General features: G+C 43.9%; 1 protein-coding gene and 1 long non-coding RNA gene across 2 annotated transcripts in view; one reads left to right on the top strand and one right to left on the bottom strand.

Annotated features, from left to right (window-relative positions):
- Positions 1-16,415, top strand: part of LOC134572638 (uncharacterized) — a 454,902-nt gene that overhangs the window by 199,506 nt on the left and 238,981 nt on the right. The gene's annotated exons all lie outside the window — the stretch shown is intronic.
- On the bottom strand, positions 14,071-16,399 carry GEMIN7 (gem nuclear organelle associated protein 7). Its single transcript, XM_063433313.1, has 2 exons — positions 16,318-16,399; positions 14,071-15,095 (listed from the first exon to the last, which is right to left on the bottom strand). Exons 1-2 carry the CDS (start codon positions 16,330-16,332, stop codon positions 14,742-14,744), a joined length of 369 nt encoding a protein of 122 aa, XP_063289383.1. The 5' UTR covers positions 16,333-16,399; the 3' UTR covers positions 14,071-14,741.

Below are 16,415 nucleotides of genomic sequence, written 5' to 3'. Positions count from 1 at the left end.
TCTGTAAGAGCTGGGATGTCTTATTAATTGAAGCAGTCTCTGTAAGAGCTGGGATGTCTTATTAATTGAAGCAGTCTCTGTAAGAGCTGGGATGTCTTATTAATTGAAGCAGTCTCTGTAAGACCTGTGATGTCTCTTATTAATTGAAGCAGTCTCTATAAGGGAGCAGGGCAGTCTCCTATTAATTGAAGCAGTCTCTGTGGGCGAGCTGGGCAGCAGGATAGCAGTGTCCTCCTGGCTGTCTCTCAGTGAGGCAGTCTCTGTGAGGGAGCTGGGCTGCAGGATAGCAGTGTCCTCCTGGCTGTCTCTCCCTCAGTGAGGCAGTCTCTGTGTGAGGGAGCTGGGCTGCAGGATAGCAGTGTCCTCCTGGCTGGCTGTCTCACTCAGTGTCCTCCTGGCTGGCTGTCTCACTCAGTGTCCTCCTGGCTGGCTGTCTCACTCAGTGTCCTCCTGGCTGTCTCTCACTCAGTGAGGCAGTCTCAGTAAGGTAGCAGTGTCCTGGCTGTCAGGCCGCCTGGTTAATACAATCTGTCAGCAGAAGGTCTGACTCGGTCCCAGACACTGATTTCTGAGTGGAGAAGACTTTCTCGGTTGGTTGACGCAGTCTCTTTGCTCGTTCCGTCTCTGAGGCCAGCTCCAGGCTGTCTCTGCGTGCAGGGCTGTCTCCAGCGCTCCCAGGCTGTCTCTTGATGTCTAACTCGGTTTCCGGGTCACGTGCCTCCGTCTCGGCCTCAGCCAACATGTGACGCAGGCGAATCCCGAGACCAATCAGCGACCGCCGCGTCAGCAACTACCATAGACCTCGCGGGGCAGAGAAAGAGCTCACAACAGAGGCCGTGCATGCACTTACCATAGAGAGGGAGGAGGACTGACTGGCTGTAATATTTAACTTGAAAAGGAAAGGCAGAAATTAGAGCTGGGAGAGACTAAAACAAGCAGCTGGGGGGGATAGGTCCCTAAAAAAGAGGTGTGAGACTGTGAAACACAGGGATTATCAGGCCATAGAGTCTCTGCTGATAGGAACCCATTTTATAAGGAGACAGTCAGTGTTTAATAGAGTCCCTGCTGATAGGAACCCATTTTATAAGGAAATAGTCAGTGTTTAACAGAGTCCCTGCTGATAGGAACCCATTTTATAAGGAGACAGTCAGTGTTTAATAGAGTCCCTGCTGATAGGAACCCATTTTATAAGGAAATAGTCAGTGTTTAACAGAGTCCCTGCTGATAGGAACCCATTTTATAAGGAGACAGTCAGTGTTTAATAGAGTCCCTGCTGATAGGAACCCATTTTATAAGGAGACAGTCAGTGTTTAATAGAGTCCCTGCTGATAGGAACCCATTTTATAAGGAAATAGTCAGTGTTTAACAGAGTCCCTGCTGATAGGAACCCATTTTATAAGGAGACAGTCAGTGTTTAATAGAGTCCCTGCTGATAGGAACCCATTTTATAAGGAAATAGTCAGTGTTTAATAGAGTCCCTGCTGATAGGAACCCATTTTATAAGGATGATACCGGAGAAACTGACGGAAGCCAAGCACAGAGAGATGGACACAGGTTTCTTCAGGAAGGAAGAGATTCTTTATTGGATCACCGATCGGGACTCAGAGGGACTAATGTCACCAAAATACAGCAAGTTCTGAGCCCCGGACAATAGTGCAGGCTCCTTATATAGGCACATAACTCCTCCCATATTAAGCTCCACCCGCACATTCTCTTGACCAATCAATACAAATAAGAATTAACTTCCTGCTTGACCACATGGCCTGTCCAGCACAATGGAGGAGGGGAATACTACATCCTGTATTCTTGCACATGCTCCGTACACTACTGATTGTATCTTGCCTCGTGCAACCAACTGATCGATACGTCAGCATATGCACGTACACATGCCACGTGGTAATCTCGGCCTACTAAATTTATTTTTACCGAGATTCCACCACATTCCCCCCTTTGATGCCTCTTGATATTTCACAATTACTTGAGGCATCACTTAACCTTAGTTTGCATACACCGCAAGTTACCTTGAACCAGACCAGACTTATCTTATGATGTGAATCTTCAACACTCATCTTCCTGCATTGGTTCTCCCTGATCTAGAGCCTTATATTTATAAATTGCCATTATCTGTGCAGCAGCCTTCCTCTCTGCTATATTTTCTATCAGGCTTTGCACAGACCTAACTACTAAGGGTATAAGACACGGCAGGAGTAGACACAACATTAAAATCAGTAGGACTCCACCTACCACTGCCTTAAGCCCTCCAAACCACTCATACCAGCTACCAAACCAACTACTTGGATTGTACCCTTTCCATACCTGAGTAGGCACATGCGCTAGTTTAACCATATGGCTAGTAAGCTCAGCTATTGCTTGCCCTTCGTCATCTATTTGAAGACAGCAATTGCTCAGGTTAAACTTCCCACATACACCTCCCTCTACTGCCAAAAGGTAATCCAAGGCTAATCTATTTTGGTAGACTGCTGTCCTCATCCTGGTATTATGCTTCGCTAGAAGATTGAGCGCTTGTGATGTCTCGTTAGTAATAATCTCAACCACCGCCTGTAATCGTATAATACGGTTGAGCATATAAATAGGGGTTCTATAACCAAAGGTACCATCTTCTGCCCACGTGGCTGGCCCATAATAATCTATAATACGCTGGGGAGGCCATTCATTATCTTCCCAGGCGCCTATTTCTATGGGTCCCCTTTTCTTCCTATGATTCACATCATACACTTTAACACCTAAAGTCTCACCTGTTTCAATAGGTAACAAGACGAAGGATGGTTTGAGCATACCCAACACACATGCCCCTTCCCAGTCCTGTGGCAACTCCGAATAGGCTTTCTTACCACAGATCCAGTACAAATTTGCTGGGGCTCTCCAGGTAGATGTGATGGATAGGTCAAACCACACATCCTTTAAATTGGCGTATCTAGCAAACGGGTTAGATGGTTCTGAGACATTTGAAGCCGACCACCAAGTTGTATTCTTTGTATCATCATCATAAGCTTTTTGCCCTAGACAAGTTAATTCTCCTACAGAAGTATTATACATCATTCCTTTCCTTGCTATGCAAACATAACCTATGATGGAGGTCTTTAATCTCCACTCAGATTTACCTCTAACACTCATATGATAATCGGCTTGTGTAGATATTAATTGGTCAACTGCCTCAGAACCGGACATTACCTCCTTTGCTTCCCAAGGCCATTGGTCTCCCATGTTAGTACCTCCACACACATAGCAGTTGGTAACATTAAGACTACCGGCAATACTTTCAGCTAAATCAATGAACAGGTTTTTAGCATTATGGGGGATCTTATTATCTATACTCATCTCTTCATAAAAGGAATGGTATACTTGATGAGTTTGGGAGGATACCGTATCAGTCTCTATCCCTATAAACAATACTGTCCCAGGATCTAAACCCGTCCCATATATTTGAAACCCAAATAAATTACCATATGTATCTAAGAACTTGTCGGGGTTATTTATAAGTATATGGACTGGATTGCATTCCATAGACTTACAATATGGGCTGGTAGGCAACTTAGTCACTATCATGTCCTTGTCTACTGTCTGTCCCCAAGTTGCCCACCCCACACAAGACCAATATGGGCAAAAGTTATAATCTCTATTTGGGCATCTAGGACTCACATATTTATTTTTACTACTGGGACAAATATATTTATCGTTAGATCCATACGTCCTCTCCCATCTAAGATCCCCACATACATTCCACGGCTTTCTACCACTTGATATCGCCTTACACGCATCAAATAGCAGAACACCCGAAGAATGTACGGATTCTAACACCGTCTTATTAATTAGGGTCCCCTGAGGATCTCCATTCCTGAGAGTCAACCAAATTGTACGAGGTTGATACTCTGGACTGAAGCACTTAGGTTCTCCTACTCCTAAATGGCACACACTATATTCTATATTTAGGTATCTACATCTTGATACATCTCCTTTACACTCGTATTGTGAATGCCAAATTAGGGTTTGGGAAATATGGTTACCTGTTCTTGTAGTCTTAATGCATACCTCACAGCTAGGAGTGTCGGTACCTCTACCTTCCTGAATATAAAAATACACATAAATAAACATTATCATAAACACATCTTTCGTCGTCATCCTCAGTCTTCGTCCGTGCGAAGGCACCTCAGCTTCCAGGCTGTAAGGGCTGCAGGGAATGGAGTTCTGCTCGTCTTCACAGGAGTCCCTTCGAGACTTTTCCTGGCTTATATACTATACGTCGGTGAGCGGACAGGCTTTATTATGGCCCTCTCACTCACGTACCAAATCTCTGAAACAATAAAATTTTGTAATCCACAAAGTTCCTCGTCACTCCGACTGAGTCGTGCGCTTTAACCGGATCTTGCAGGGATTCTCTGGATCTGCTGTAACTTGCCAAGAATCGACTGCTGCTGGTTTAACCCTGGAGTGATGTATCCACGGAGTCACTTCGGCTACTTTTATCGCTGTAGGGGTAGACAAAAGAACAACATAAGGACCTCTCCACTTGGGCCCTAACGGTACATTATTCCACTCTTTAATCCACACTTGGTCTCCTGGGTGGTAACTATGAACTGGGGGATAAATATTCACAGGTAATCTATCTTGTACCCATTTCTGTACCTCCTCCATAGTCTTACCCAACTCTACAACCTGCTGCCGGGTAATTCCTTCTCCCAACTGACTCAAATCCCCCCTTAAGTTACCAAGTACGGGAGGTGGTCGCCCATACATAATTTCAAAAGGAGAGAGGCCCATCCTTCTGGTAGGTGTACTACGGATTCGCAATAGAGCTATGGGTAAGAGAACGTTCCACTTAAGTTGGGTTTCCTGACACATTTTAGCCAACTGATTCTTAATAGTTCTATTCATTCTCTCTACCTTACCAGAACTCTGTGGTCTATATGCCGTATGAAGCCTCCACTTTATACCAAGCATATGAGTCAGTTGTTGTAGGCACTGGTGAACAAAAGCTGGACCATTGTCTGATCCTATAGAGCAGGGTAGTCCATATCGGGGTATTATTTCTCGTAGCAGGAATCTCACAACTTCTCCTGCTTTCTCTGTACGAGTAGGACATGCTTCTACCCAGCCTGAATAGGTACACACAATTACCAGCAGGTAACTATGTCCACCCGATTTAGGGATCACTGTATAGTCAATTTGTAAATCGGACATGGGGAGTCCCCCCATAAACTGGACTCCTGGTGTCTTTACTGGTCCTTGTCTTGCATTATTTTTAGCACACGTTACACATCTTCGTACAATGGCCTGAGTCAAGTTGGACAATCTTGGTATGTAGAAATGTTTTCTGAGAGATTCTTCTGTGCTGTCTCTCCCAGAATGTGTCCCGTTGTGATAGTTTTGGACAATTTCTACCGCTAGTGATGCTGGAATGACTATTCTTCCATCTTCTAACTGATACCATTTGTTCTCCAAATACTTTCCAGGTTCAGTCTTTAACCACTCCTCTTCTTGAGCTGTATAAACTGGAGTCCATTGAGACAGTGGAGTTGGTATAAGAGCAGCTATATGCCCCACATACTCCTGTCTTCCCGATTCAGCGGCACGCTTAGCTGTACTGTCTGCCATCCGATTTCCTTTAGTTACATCACCATCTCCTCTCAGATGCGCTCGACAATGTATGATACCGACTTCTTTCGGCTCCCACACTGCTTCCAATAGTTGTAGGATTTCAGCTGCGTACTTGATTTCTTTGCCTTCTGAATTCAATAGTCCTCTTTCTTTATACAAAGCTCCGTGGGCATGAGTGGTTAAAAACGCATACTTGGAGTCCGTGTAGATGTTCACTCTTAAACCTTCAGCCAATTGTAACGCTCGTGTCAGTGCTATCAATTCTGCCTTTTGTGCTGATGTTCCTTTCGCCAGTGGCCGAGCTTCTATCACCTTGTCTATTGTTGTTACTGCATATCCTGCATAGCGGATCCCTTCTTTCACATAACTACTGCCGTCGGTGTAATATTGAACATCGGGGTTCTGGATGGGAAAATCACGAAGATCTGGTCTACTTGAAAATACTTCATCCATTACTTCCAAACAATCATGTTGACTTTCAGTAGGTTGTGGCAAAAGGGTAGCTGGATTTAAGGTGTTTACAGTCTCTAAATGCACTCTTGGGTTTTCACACAACATTGCTTGATACTTGGTCATACGGCTGTTACTGAACCAATGATTTCCTTTGTAATCCAACAACGTCTGTACTGCATGTGGGACTCGTACATAAAGTTCTTGACCCAGAGTGAGTTTATCGGCTTCAGCTACTAGCAGGGCGGCTGCAGCTACGGCTCTTAGACAAGGTGGAAGTCCGCTGGCCACTGCATCCAGTTGCTTAGACATGTAGGCGACAGGTCTTTGCCATGATCCCAAGTACTGTGTCAATACTCCCACAGCCATTCTTCTTTGCTCATGTACATACAGGTAGAATGGTCGTGTGTGATCAGGTAGACCTAATGCTGGGGCACTCATCAAAGCCTTCTTCACATCTTCAAATGCCGTTTGCTGTTCTTGAGTCCATAAGAAGGGGTCGTGCTCTGTACCTTTGATAGCTGCGTACAGAGGTTTTGCCAGTATCGCGTAGCTGGGAATCCATATCCTACAGAAGCCTGCTGCCCCCAAGAATTCTCGCACTTGTCTTCTATTCTTGGGTATCGGTATTTGGCACACAGCTTCTTTTCTCTCTGGCCCCATAATTCTTTGACCTTCAGAGATATGGAATCCCAGATATTTGACAGTTGGCAAACACAACTGAGCCTTCTTTCTAGACACCTTGTATCCTGCCTTCCAGAGAATGTGTAGTAGATCGTGCGTCGCTTGCTGACATATTTCCTTTGTAACTGCTGCTATCAACAAGTAATCTACATATTGTAACAATACACACTCTCCTGGGATGGACTCGAAATCCAATAAATCTTGACTTAGAGCTGAACCAAATAGGGTAGGTGAATTTTTAAACCCTTGGGGCAGTCTTGTCCAGGTCATTTGGCGTTTTGAGCCCGTTACAGCGTTTTCCCATTGGAAAGCGAAGATACATTGACTTTCTGCGGCAATTCGGAGGCAAAAGAAGGCATCTTTGAGGTCTAAGACTGTAAAGTAAGTAGCCCCGTCCGGAATTAAAGCAAGCAGGTTATATGGATTGGGTAAAACTGGATGTATACTAACAACCGCATCATTGACTGCTCTCAAGTCCTGCACAGGTCGATACTCATCTGTACCGGGCTTTTGAACAGGCAGCAATGGGGTGTTCCAGGGGGAAGTACAGAATTTTAGGATACCATACCGTATGAACTTATCCAGATAAGATTGGATGTTCTTCTTAGCCTTCTGCGGGATGTGATATTGTCTTAGGCTCACTGGATAAACCCCAAGTTTTAGTTCGATTTTAATAGGTGGAATATTGCGGGCCAGTCCTGGTGGGTTGTTCTCTGCCCAAACTCCTGGTATGTTAAATAAGGACTCATCACTCCTAGGGTTTTGGCTTGTCAACGCTGTATAAAGTCGCCACTCTTCTTCCTTTGGTACGGATAATGTCATAATACCTGAAGGTCCATTAAACTTTAAGGATGTTGTTCCATTTGGTAGGAACGTAATCTGCGCTTGTAACTTAGATAGCATATCACGTCCCAGCAATTGGACTGGACATTCAGGCATATAAAGGAATTGATGTTTTACTACGTGGCCTCCCAATGTACAGAGTCGACTTTTAAGAACCGGTTTTTCAGCACTTCTTCCAGTTGCTCCTATTACAGTAATAGTCCTTCCAGATGGAGGAGCAACTAGATTAGTCACCACTGAATGTTCAGCACCAGTGTCGATCATGAACGCACTCCTTTTTCCCCCTATTGATACATCGACCATAGGCTCCGCTCGACCAAGGGGGATGGAGCCCGGTCGGTATCAATAGTCCTCCATGACCGTGTCAGCCAATCCTACAAAGTCCCTACCTTCTCTATCGCGGGACCTTTGTGCTGCTGGAAAATACCTATCTTCCCTAACACTTCCTCTGTTCCCATTGCTCCCTCTATTACCATTACTCCCTCCGGGGCCTCCTCTACCTCTCGTTCTGCCTCTAAAGTTTCCATAACCTGTCCTAGGTCTGTCTCTCTCATACTGTTCTCTTCGCGGACACTCATTTCTCCAATGCCCTTCTTCCCTACAGTATGCGCACTGATTTCTACTCAGAGGTTCCTCATTCCACTTACTATCGCGTCTATCTGGGCCCCGTCTATCTACGCCTGCGATCGCTACCGCTAGCATATCTGCCTTTCTACGCATCTTACGCTCTTCCTCTTTCTTAGTCTCTGTTTCCCTGTTCATGTATACTTTATTCGCTACCTCCATTAGTTGGGTGATAGACATACCTGCAAACCCTTCTAACTTTTGTAGCTTGCGCTTAATATCTCCGTAAGCTTGGCTGACAAAGGCGGAGTTCACCATTCGGGAATTATCTGCGTCTTCCGGATTAAAGGGGGTATACAAGCGGTATGCCTCCAATAATCGGTCATAAAAGACACTGGGCGCTTCATCACTTTTCTGAATCACCTCAACTGTCTTCGACATATTAATGGCTTTCTTTCCTCCGGCTTTCATGCCAGCAATTATAGCGTCTCTATAGGCTCTAAGTTGAACCATATCAGCACCATTTACATTCCAGTCGGGATCGGTGTTAGGATAATGTGTTGCGGCCCATGCTGCTGGATTGGCTTGATTCAAAGCACGGGCTCTATCCTCTAGCGCTTTAATGGCCGCTTGATTAATCCTTGTCCTTTCCTCATTATTAAACAAAGTCATTAATAACTGCTGGCAATCAGCCCATGTCGGATTATGTGTCTGAACTATCGAGGTGAACAGATCGGTCATAGCTTGTGGTTTCTCAGTGTACGAGGAATTGTGGGTCTTCCAATTCAAGAGATCGGTAGTCGTGAACGGGACATATACGAAGACTGGGTCAGCATGTGCCATTTGACCTGCGGCATCGATATAGGCTGACCCGGGATTCAGACGAAGAGGCATCTGATAATGTTTTAATTGTTGGGTACCGGTCAGTTGTCGGGTTAGTATGGGGCTACGTAGAGGGGCGTCAGTTAGAGGTTCCAGTCGGGGGGTAATAAAGCATGAGGATGTGGGAGCTTGGTTTTGGGAAAAGTTAGTAAATAGAACACTTCGAGCCGAGCTAGAAGAAGCTTGACCGGAAGTCTGAAGTGGCGCCAAATCAGGATATTCAGATCTAATGGGGGTTGGTTCTGGTTCCGGAAGGGGAGATTTAGTACGAGAGGGGGTGGATTCTGTACTGGAGGAGGAAGCGGAAGTGGATGGGGCAATGGGGGAAGGGGTGCAGGACTTCCTGCATTCGCGTCACTTCCTCTTAAAGGAAAGTAAGGGGGCGGCAAAGGGATCTCGGACTCAGGGGGCGTGTCCAAAATGGGCCTAACACCAGTCCTAGTGGACAAAGAAGTCCTAGCCACCATGAGGCGACATTGCTCCTCGTGGCATGTCTGAATCCATTTTGGCGAGTCATTTACGGCCTGTCTCCAACAATCAATATAAGGAAACTGCCCGTAAAGTTCAGGCCTACCCGATACAGCCACGTGTAAGCGCTGTACCAGAGTTGGATCCAAACTGCCACGTGGCGGCCATGCCGCAACCAAAGTAGGCCACTCCCTAGTACACAAAGTGACCAAACGTACAGGAGACATTTTAACCCCAAAATCACATGTTTTGAATCCCTTTTTAAAATTCTTCACCATACAACCTAAGGGATCCGGAATCGTTGACTGCGACGCGCCCATACTTATCAATGGAACGTCGTTGACAACGAATACTATGCACGCGTTCCTTTTAACAGTCACACCCGTTTCCTCTGGCAACAGCACCACGTGGTACGGTTACCAAGTGAAACGTACACAATAACACAATAAACACTCAGGGAATTCCCATACACACACAGCTGTTACACCAGTCACTATATAATCAATATTATGCCCTTTGACGAAACTATACAGTCACTCACGCTATAATTCTCTATATATGAATTACCCGTCTATAACACACCCCAGTAACATCGTCTTTTACAAATAGCGGTTACAGTACGGTTAGCATAGGTCAAAGCACAATTTAAGGTCACAATACAATTATTAGTGGTTATGGTGTTAAACATGCAATAGACGACAATGATTAGTACTTATATACAGTGTCAGTAAATATACAGGGTTATGGTACCGTGCACTATGATACAGCAACACACTATTAACACTCTCGCTAGACGGCTGAGCTCGCGCTATCTAACAAGATATACACTTTACTAAACAATCTTTATCACATTTACAATTCCCAACTAAACTATTGGCCAGTACCTTGAATGGACTACCTAAAACTATCTACATCCGTTTTGGTTAGCCACACTGCCCAAGCACCACATATAGCGAGCTAGAGGACCGAATTTACACAGACGCCTCTTAGTCGATTACTATCAAAAATCTAGTGGGTTCCAAATTTACACGCCTTCCCACTTAGCCAAGATAGGTTGAGAGCTAGCGAACCGAATTTACACAGACGCCGCTTAGTCTCCCGGTCCCTCCGACCTAGCGAACAAAATATACACCCTAGAACGCTAGTCTAGACAAGACACCGGTGTCCGGCTAGGGCTATTTACACCAGAACCCCGCCTGACTAACCAAATCAAACGGTCTGACTAAAGAGCGTTCGATTGAGCGGTGCGCCTTCGCTCCTTCCCTCCGACAGAGGGGGCAGATTCCATACACAAATAACCCCTTATGGGCCTACCGCACAATCGGTATACCCCTAGTGGGTCTGCCGTCTAAAACAGCAGTTGTCTTACCTCCTCGTTCCTGAACCTGAGTTCACACTCATCGACGGGGACACCCCAGCACTTCTTACGTAGAGGCCGATGATCTCCTGGACAACAGACCAGTGGCGCCGAGACGAAGGGAGGTCCACGCAGAAGTTCAGGGGTGCAGCCGTAGAGAACGTGGGCAAAGATAGACCGTCTCACGCCTCTGCCTCTCAGCTACCGTTGAACGATGAGCTTCCCGGCCAATGCACCAAATGATACCGGAGAAACTGACGGAAGCCAAGCACAGAGAGATGGACACAGGTTTCTTCAGGAAGGAAGAGATTCTTTATTGGATCACCGATCGGGACTAATGTCACCAAAATACAGCAAGTTCTGAGCCCCGGACAATAGTGCAGGCTCCTTATATAGGCACATAACTCCTCCCATATTAAGCTCCACCCGCACATTCTCTTGACCAATCAATACAAATAAGAATTAACTTCCTGTTTGACCACATGGCCTGTCCAGCACAATGGAGGAGGGGAATACTACATCCTGTATTCTTGCACATGCTCCGTACACTACTGATCGTATCTTGCCTCGTGCAACCAACTGATCGATACGTCAGCATATGCACGTACACATGCCACGTGGTAATCTCGGCCTACTAAATGTATTTTTACCGAGATTCCACCACAAGGAGACAGTCAGTGTTTAATAGAGTCCCTGCTGATAGGAACCCATTTTATAAGGAGACAGTCAGTGTTTAATAGAGTCCCTGCTGATAGGAACCCATTTTATAAGGAGACAGTCAGTGTTTAATAGAGTCCCTGCTGATAGGAACCCATTTTATAAGGAGACAGTCAGTGTTTAATAGAGTCCCTGCTGATAGGAACCCATTTTATAAGGAGACAGTCAGTGTTTAATAGAGTCCCTGCTGATAGGAACCCATTTTATAAGGAGACAGTCAGTGTTTAATAGAGTCCCTGCTGATATGAACCCATTTTATAAGGAGATAGTCAGTGTTTAAGAGTCCCTGCTGATAGGAACCCATTTCATAAGGAGACAGTCAGTGTTTAATAGAGTCCCTGCTGATAGGAACCCATTTCATAAGGAGACAGTCAGTGTTTAATAGAGTCCCTGCTGATAGGAACCCATTTTATAAGGAGATAGTCAGTGTTTAATAGAGTCCCTGCTGATAGGAACCCATTTTATAAGGAGACAGTCAGTGTTTAATAGAGTCCCTGCTGATATGAACCCATTTTATAAGGAGATAGTCAGTGTTTAATAGAGTCCGTGGGTTAATGGTATAAGCAGATTATACAGGGGATTTGGCATGTCTTACAGGGCTATTAAATAAAGTGAGGACTGTCAGGAATTAGGAGTAAATTTCAACTCTAATGGTCAAAGTACCAAACTGGAATCACAGGTGACTTAAGAGATTCATTTATTTTTCAGTTTGGTTATTTTGGCCTTAAATGTAAAATTCACTTTGAATTCCTGGCAATTCTCAGTTTAGTGAATGACCCTGATAGAGTCCATCTAGTTAACCCCTTAACCCCTTAAGGACACATGACATGTGTGACATGTCATTATTCCCTTTTATTCCAGAGGTTTGGTCCTTAAGGGGTTAAGGACACATGACATGTGCGACATGTCATGATTCCCTTTTATTCCAGAAGTTTGGTCCTTAAGGGGTTAAAGGGACACTAGAATCCCCGGAACTACTACAGCTTAATGTATTGGCTCTGGTGTCTGTAGTCAGTCCCCACAGTGCCTTTTCAGAGTGAAAGCAGTGTTTACATTGAGGTCTAGTAACACCTCTAGTGGCAGTCACTCGTATCATGTGACAAGGATTATATTGTCAGAAGCGATTACAACAGAGCCAATAGTTGGCTCCTTGTTTGTGATTGTATTTCTAACAAATTATTGCATTTGCTTTTGTTATATACCATATCACACTATATCATTCCATATATCAGAGCCTTTCCAAACCGATGAATACATTGAACTACCCCGGGCACCTACCACCCTTATATAACAAGGACTACTTTTGTAACTCCTTAGCTAAGTTACTATTACTCTTTGATACTTTACTATTTAAAGTACCCTTACTTTATTGTTGTTTTGGCACAACCCGTTTCTTTATTCTTTATAGAACCCATGCTACCTAGGCTTACATACTTCCTTGCAAGCTGATAGATGCAAAATATTCAAGAATTGCAGTTTATTGTAATACCTAACAATTAATTTTTATTCCAAAACAAAAAAATAAAGTATTACAAAAAAGAAATACTTCATTATTTTGTATCTACACTACCAGAGTAATACAGCAACTCAAATATCATGGCTTTCAGGAAGACACATTGTGATATGCTTATTATGAGACTGCCCCCTTCTGTCCAAATTTAATACAACTCAATGTATGCAGGCTCGAGGTGAAGGGGTCCATTGGCAAAGCATCATGGGAGATCTGGTTCAGAACATCTTGAGTGACGAATGATGCCTACACCTGTAGATTCTCACAATTTCTGAGAATGGACAAATTCTCATGATGGACAAGCAGATTACCATATTGAACAGACACATTTTTTGGATCGCAGGTTAAATGGATTCTCATAAACAAGAGATGAAAGGGTCTATTTTCAGAGTCAATTGGTGAATTCTAAGGGGAGTAAGACCAGCCTCTCATGGTGAATGGGCAGATTTGTGAAATGATGAGCTAAAAACAACCAATTTTTCTTCCCAGGGTGGTGAATGTATGGCGAAATGGTTTTATTCACTAGAAACTGAAATGTTGTGAAGAAACTGCCAAAGCCAGTTGTGACTATAGCCAGATTGGAGAATTTCTTCAAATCAACACTCTTTGCCTAACAGGCTCATTCACTAAAGAAGGAATTCAAAGTGAATTTCAATTTTAAGATCAAAGTGGTCTGGGTGTTTAGAGTGTACCTTTAAATGTAAAATTAACTTTCAACTCTCACCTTAGTAAACACGTCTGTAAAACGTTGAAATTTGTGTTAAGTGCACTATGATTCAGAAACCTTTTTGGTTTTCCACAGATGCATCTCTGAGATGAGAGTTAGGTTCTTCATAAGACAACATTTGAAATATAAATTCCTGCTGCACTAGGATAAATCTCATCTACAAGTTGTATAACAGAAATCTGCATGAATGCAGAATTGTCAGATCAGTGTTACTACCTACGGCAGTGGAGACCATTTCAGGACGCAGCAGGGTTATTTGGTATAACAATATAGCTTTATAACATCAAGATTCATCCTTAAACAACAGTAAAGATCAAGACAACTACTTTGGATAAAAAAAAACACAAACATAAATTGAGAATTATGTGAGATTTGCCCATCAGACCATAATAATAATAAAACAAGAAAAAAAACATATATAGTATGGTTGACCTAATACCACAATCAGGATTATTCATTAAATCGTGACTTGTTGGGATTTCACCAGGGAATTTCAAAATTCGATTGGATTTCTTAACACCTCACACGGGGTTATTAACCAAACTGTGAATTGTCAAGAATTTGAAGTGAATTTCTCAAGTTGGCTGACAGTAGTTGAACTGGACAGATTCTCCAATGTAGCTATGTTTGAATTTTCTGCAGTTTTGGCCCAAAATGTGAAATTCATGCTGAAATTCCAGCAATTCTCACTTTAGAGCATAACCCTGCACGTTTAGTATATATCCCTGCCGGTAAGGCACACAGAGTATCCACATGTTAACAGTTCCATGATTCCAGTTCTAGGTGTCACTTAATACAATTCAATAGTATACTGTCATAACATGCCAGCTGTGATTACTTAACCTGCCAATACTAGTACATAACACACAAGCAAGCCTTCACAGTTCCAATTCACAAGTCATTTTTGGAGTAGAAGCATTGTGTCAGAGATGGAAGGAGTAGGATATGATATCTTGGCCTCGAATAAGTGCTTCTTTTTCCACTCCAAGAGGTGTCTGTAGGTCGGACACCTGAAAGTTGTTTGCCTCCATGTCACAAGCATTAAAGCGTCCAGCACTGACGGTGACACGCTGGTACAGGGTGAAGGTAACAGGGAGTCCAGCAGATGCCAGGAGACTACGGAGAAAGTGTTGGCGGAGGGTAGAGCGGGCTTTTTGGTGCGTTACTGGAGGACACAGGGCCAGAGCACGGGGTGAAGAGGGATCAAAACCACGGCCATTGGGAGACGGTGCACGTGGGAGGCGCACTATGGGAACCTGTGGTAGAAGAGGAGGATCCTAGGGGAGAAACAGATAAGGAGGAATTAATGTTATAGTGAAAGTAACATTTTAGAACAGGAGAAACGAAGAAGAAACTAAAGTTTAAAGAGAACACACTCCTCCCCCCACCGGCATCAGCCGCGCGCGCTTTAGACCTCCCCATAGGAAAGCATTATTCAGTGCTTTCCTATGGGGATTCCAGCAAAAGAACCCGGAAGTCCCTCTAGTGGCGGTCTGATAGACAGCCACTAGAGGAGGACTTAACCCTGCAAGGTAATTATTGCAGTTTATAAAAACTACAATAATTACAATTGCAGGGTTAAGGATGATGGGAGTTGGCACCCAGACCACTCCAATGAGCAGAAGTGGTCTGGGTGTCTGGAGTGTCCCTTTAAGGACATACTTGAAACCGAGAGAAATCTCAATGTGTCCTTCCTGGTAAAATATTTTATAAATAAATAAATAAATGTGATGGACATGGCACCCAGACCTCTTCATTGAAATGAACTGGTCTGGGTGCCTATAGTGTTCCTTTAAGTGTGTTACTATTTATTAAGTTCGGGGAATTCTGTCATTTTTATACTAACATTACCAGTATTTGAACCAGAATGGGCACAGGGTAGGAACTTTATTTCCCACATTGCTATTTTAAACACAGACATGTTAAATATATCAATATATAAATTTGGCTCTGCACTACAAGTAAACTACAACGTGCAGGGGTTTATTAACTAAACCATGAATTGCAGTGGATTTAAAAAAAAAGGTATTTCCACAAATTGGCAAGATTGGGGATTTTTTTACCCCCAAATCCATTTTGGGTCGGTACCAGGTTATGGTACCTGGCACCATAACCACTACAGCAGGCTGTATTAAATTATAGTCCATAGACTGTCCCTTTAAGCCATCAGGAATCCTTCAGTATAGGCAGCACTTGTAATTAAAGCATTATGAACATAAAGGTACAGGGTAGCACTTTTCCTGTGCTGCCCATCTACATGACAATTGTGGGTGTCCAGGGGACCATGGAGTATGGTAACCCTATACTCCACACTGAACCATGGGAAGCCCAGACAGGGGGTAAAATAACAAATATCTCTATAGTAAAAAGCAAGACAATAACAATTAGCACATGGTTTGGTGTATTGTAGCCACTAAGCCAAACAGCTGGAATGGCCAAAGTGGCTAATCCCTGTGACCCCCACTATGAAGCAAGCATTAATTAGCAGAGGAGCCTCACGTTTGATTCCTTCATTCTATAATTTGCAGTTCTGCCCAGCAGTAACCCGACCCTTCATGTGGCACCAGGAAAACATTACCGGAAATTGTGGCTGCAGT

The sequence above is a fragment of the Pelobates fuscus genome, chromosome 9 (assembly GCF_036172605.1).
Source record: "Pelobates fuscus isolate aPelFus1 chromosome 9, aPelFus1.pri, whole genome shotgun sequence".
Taxonomy (NCBI): Eukaryota; Metazoa; Chordata; class Amphibia; order Anura; family Pelobatidae; genus Pelobates; species Pelobates fuscus.
The sequence above is the reverse complement of the archived record's forward strand: the minus strand, read 5'-3'. Positions and strand labels throughout refer to the sequence as shown.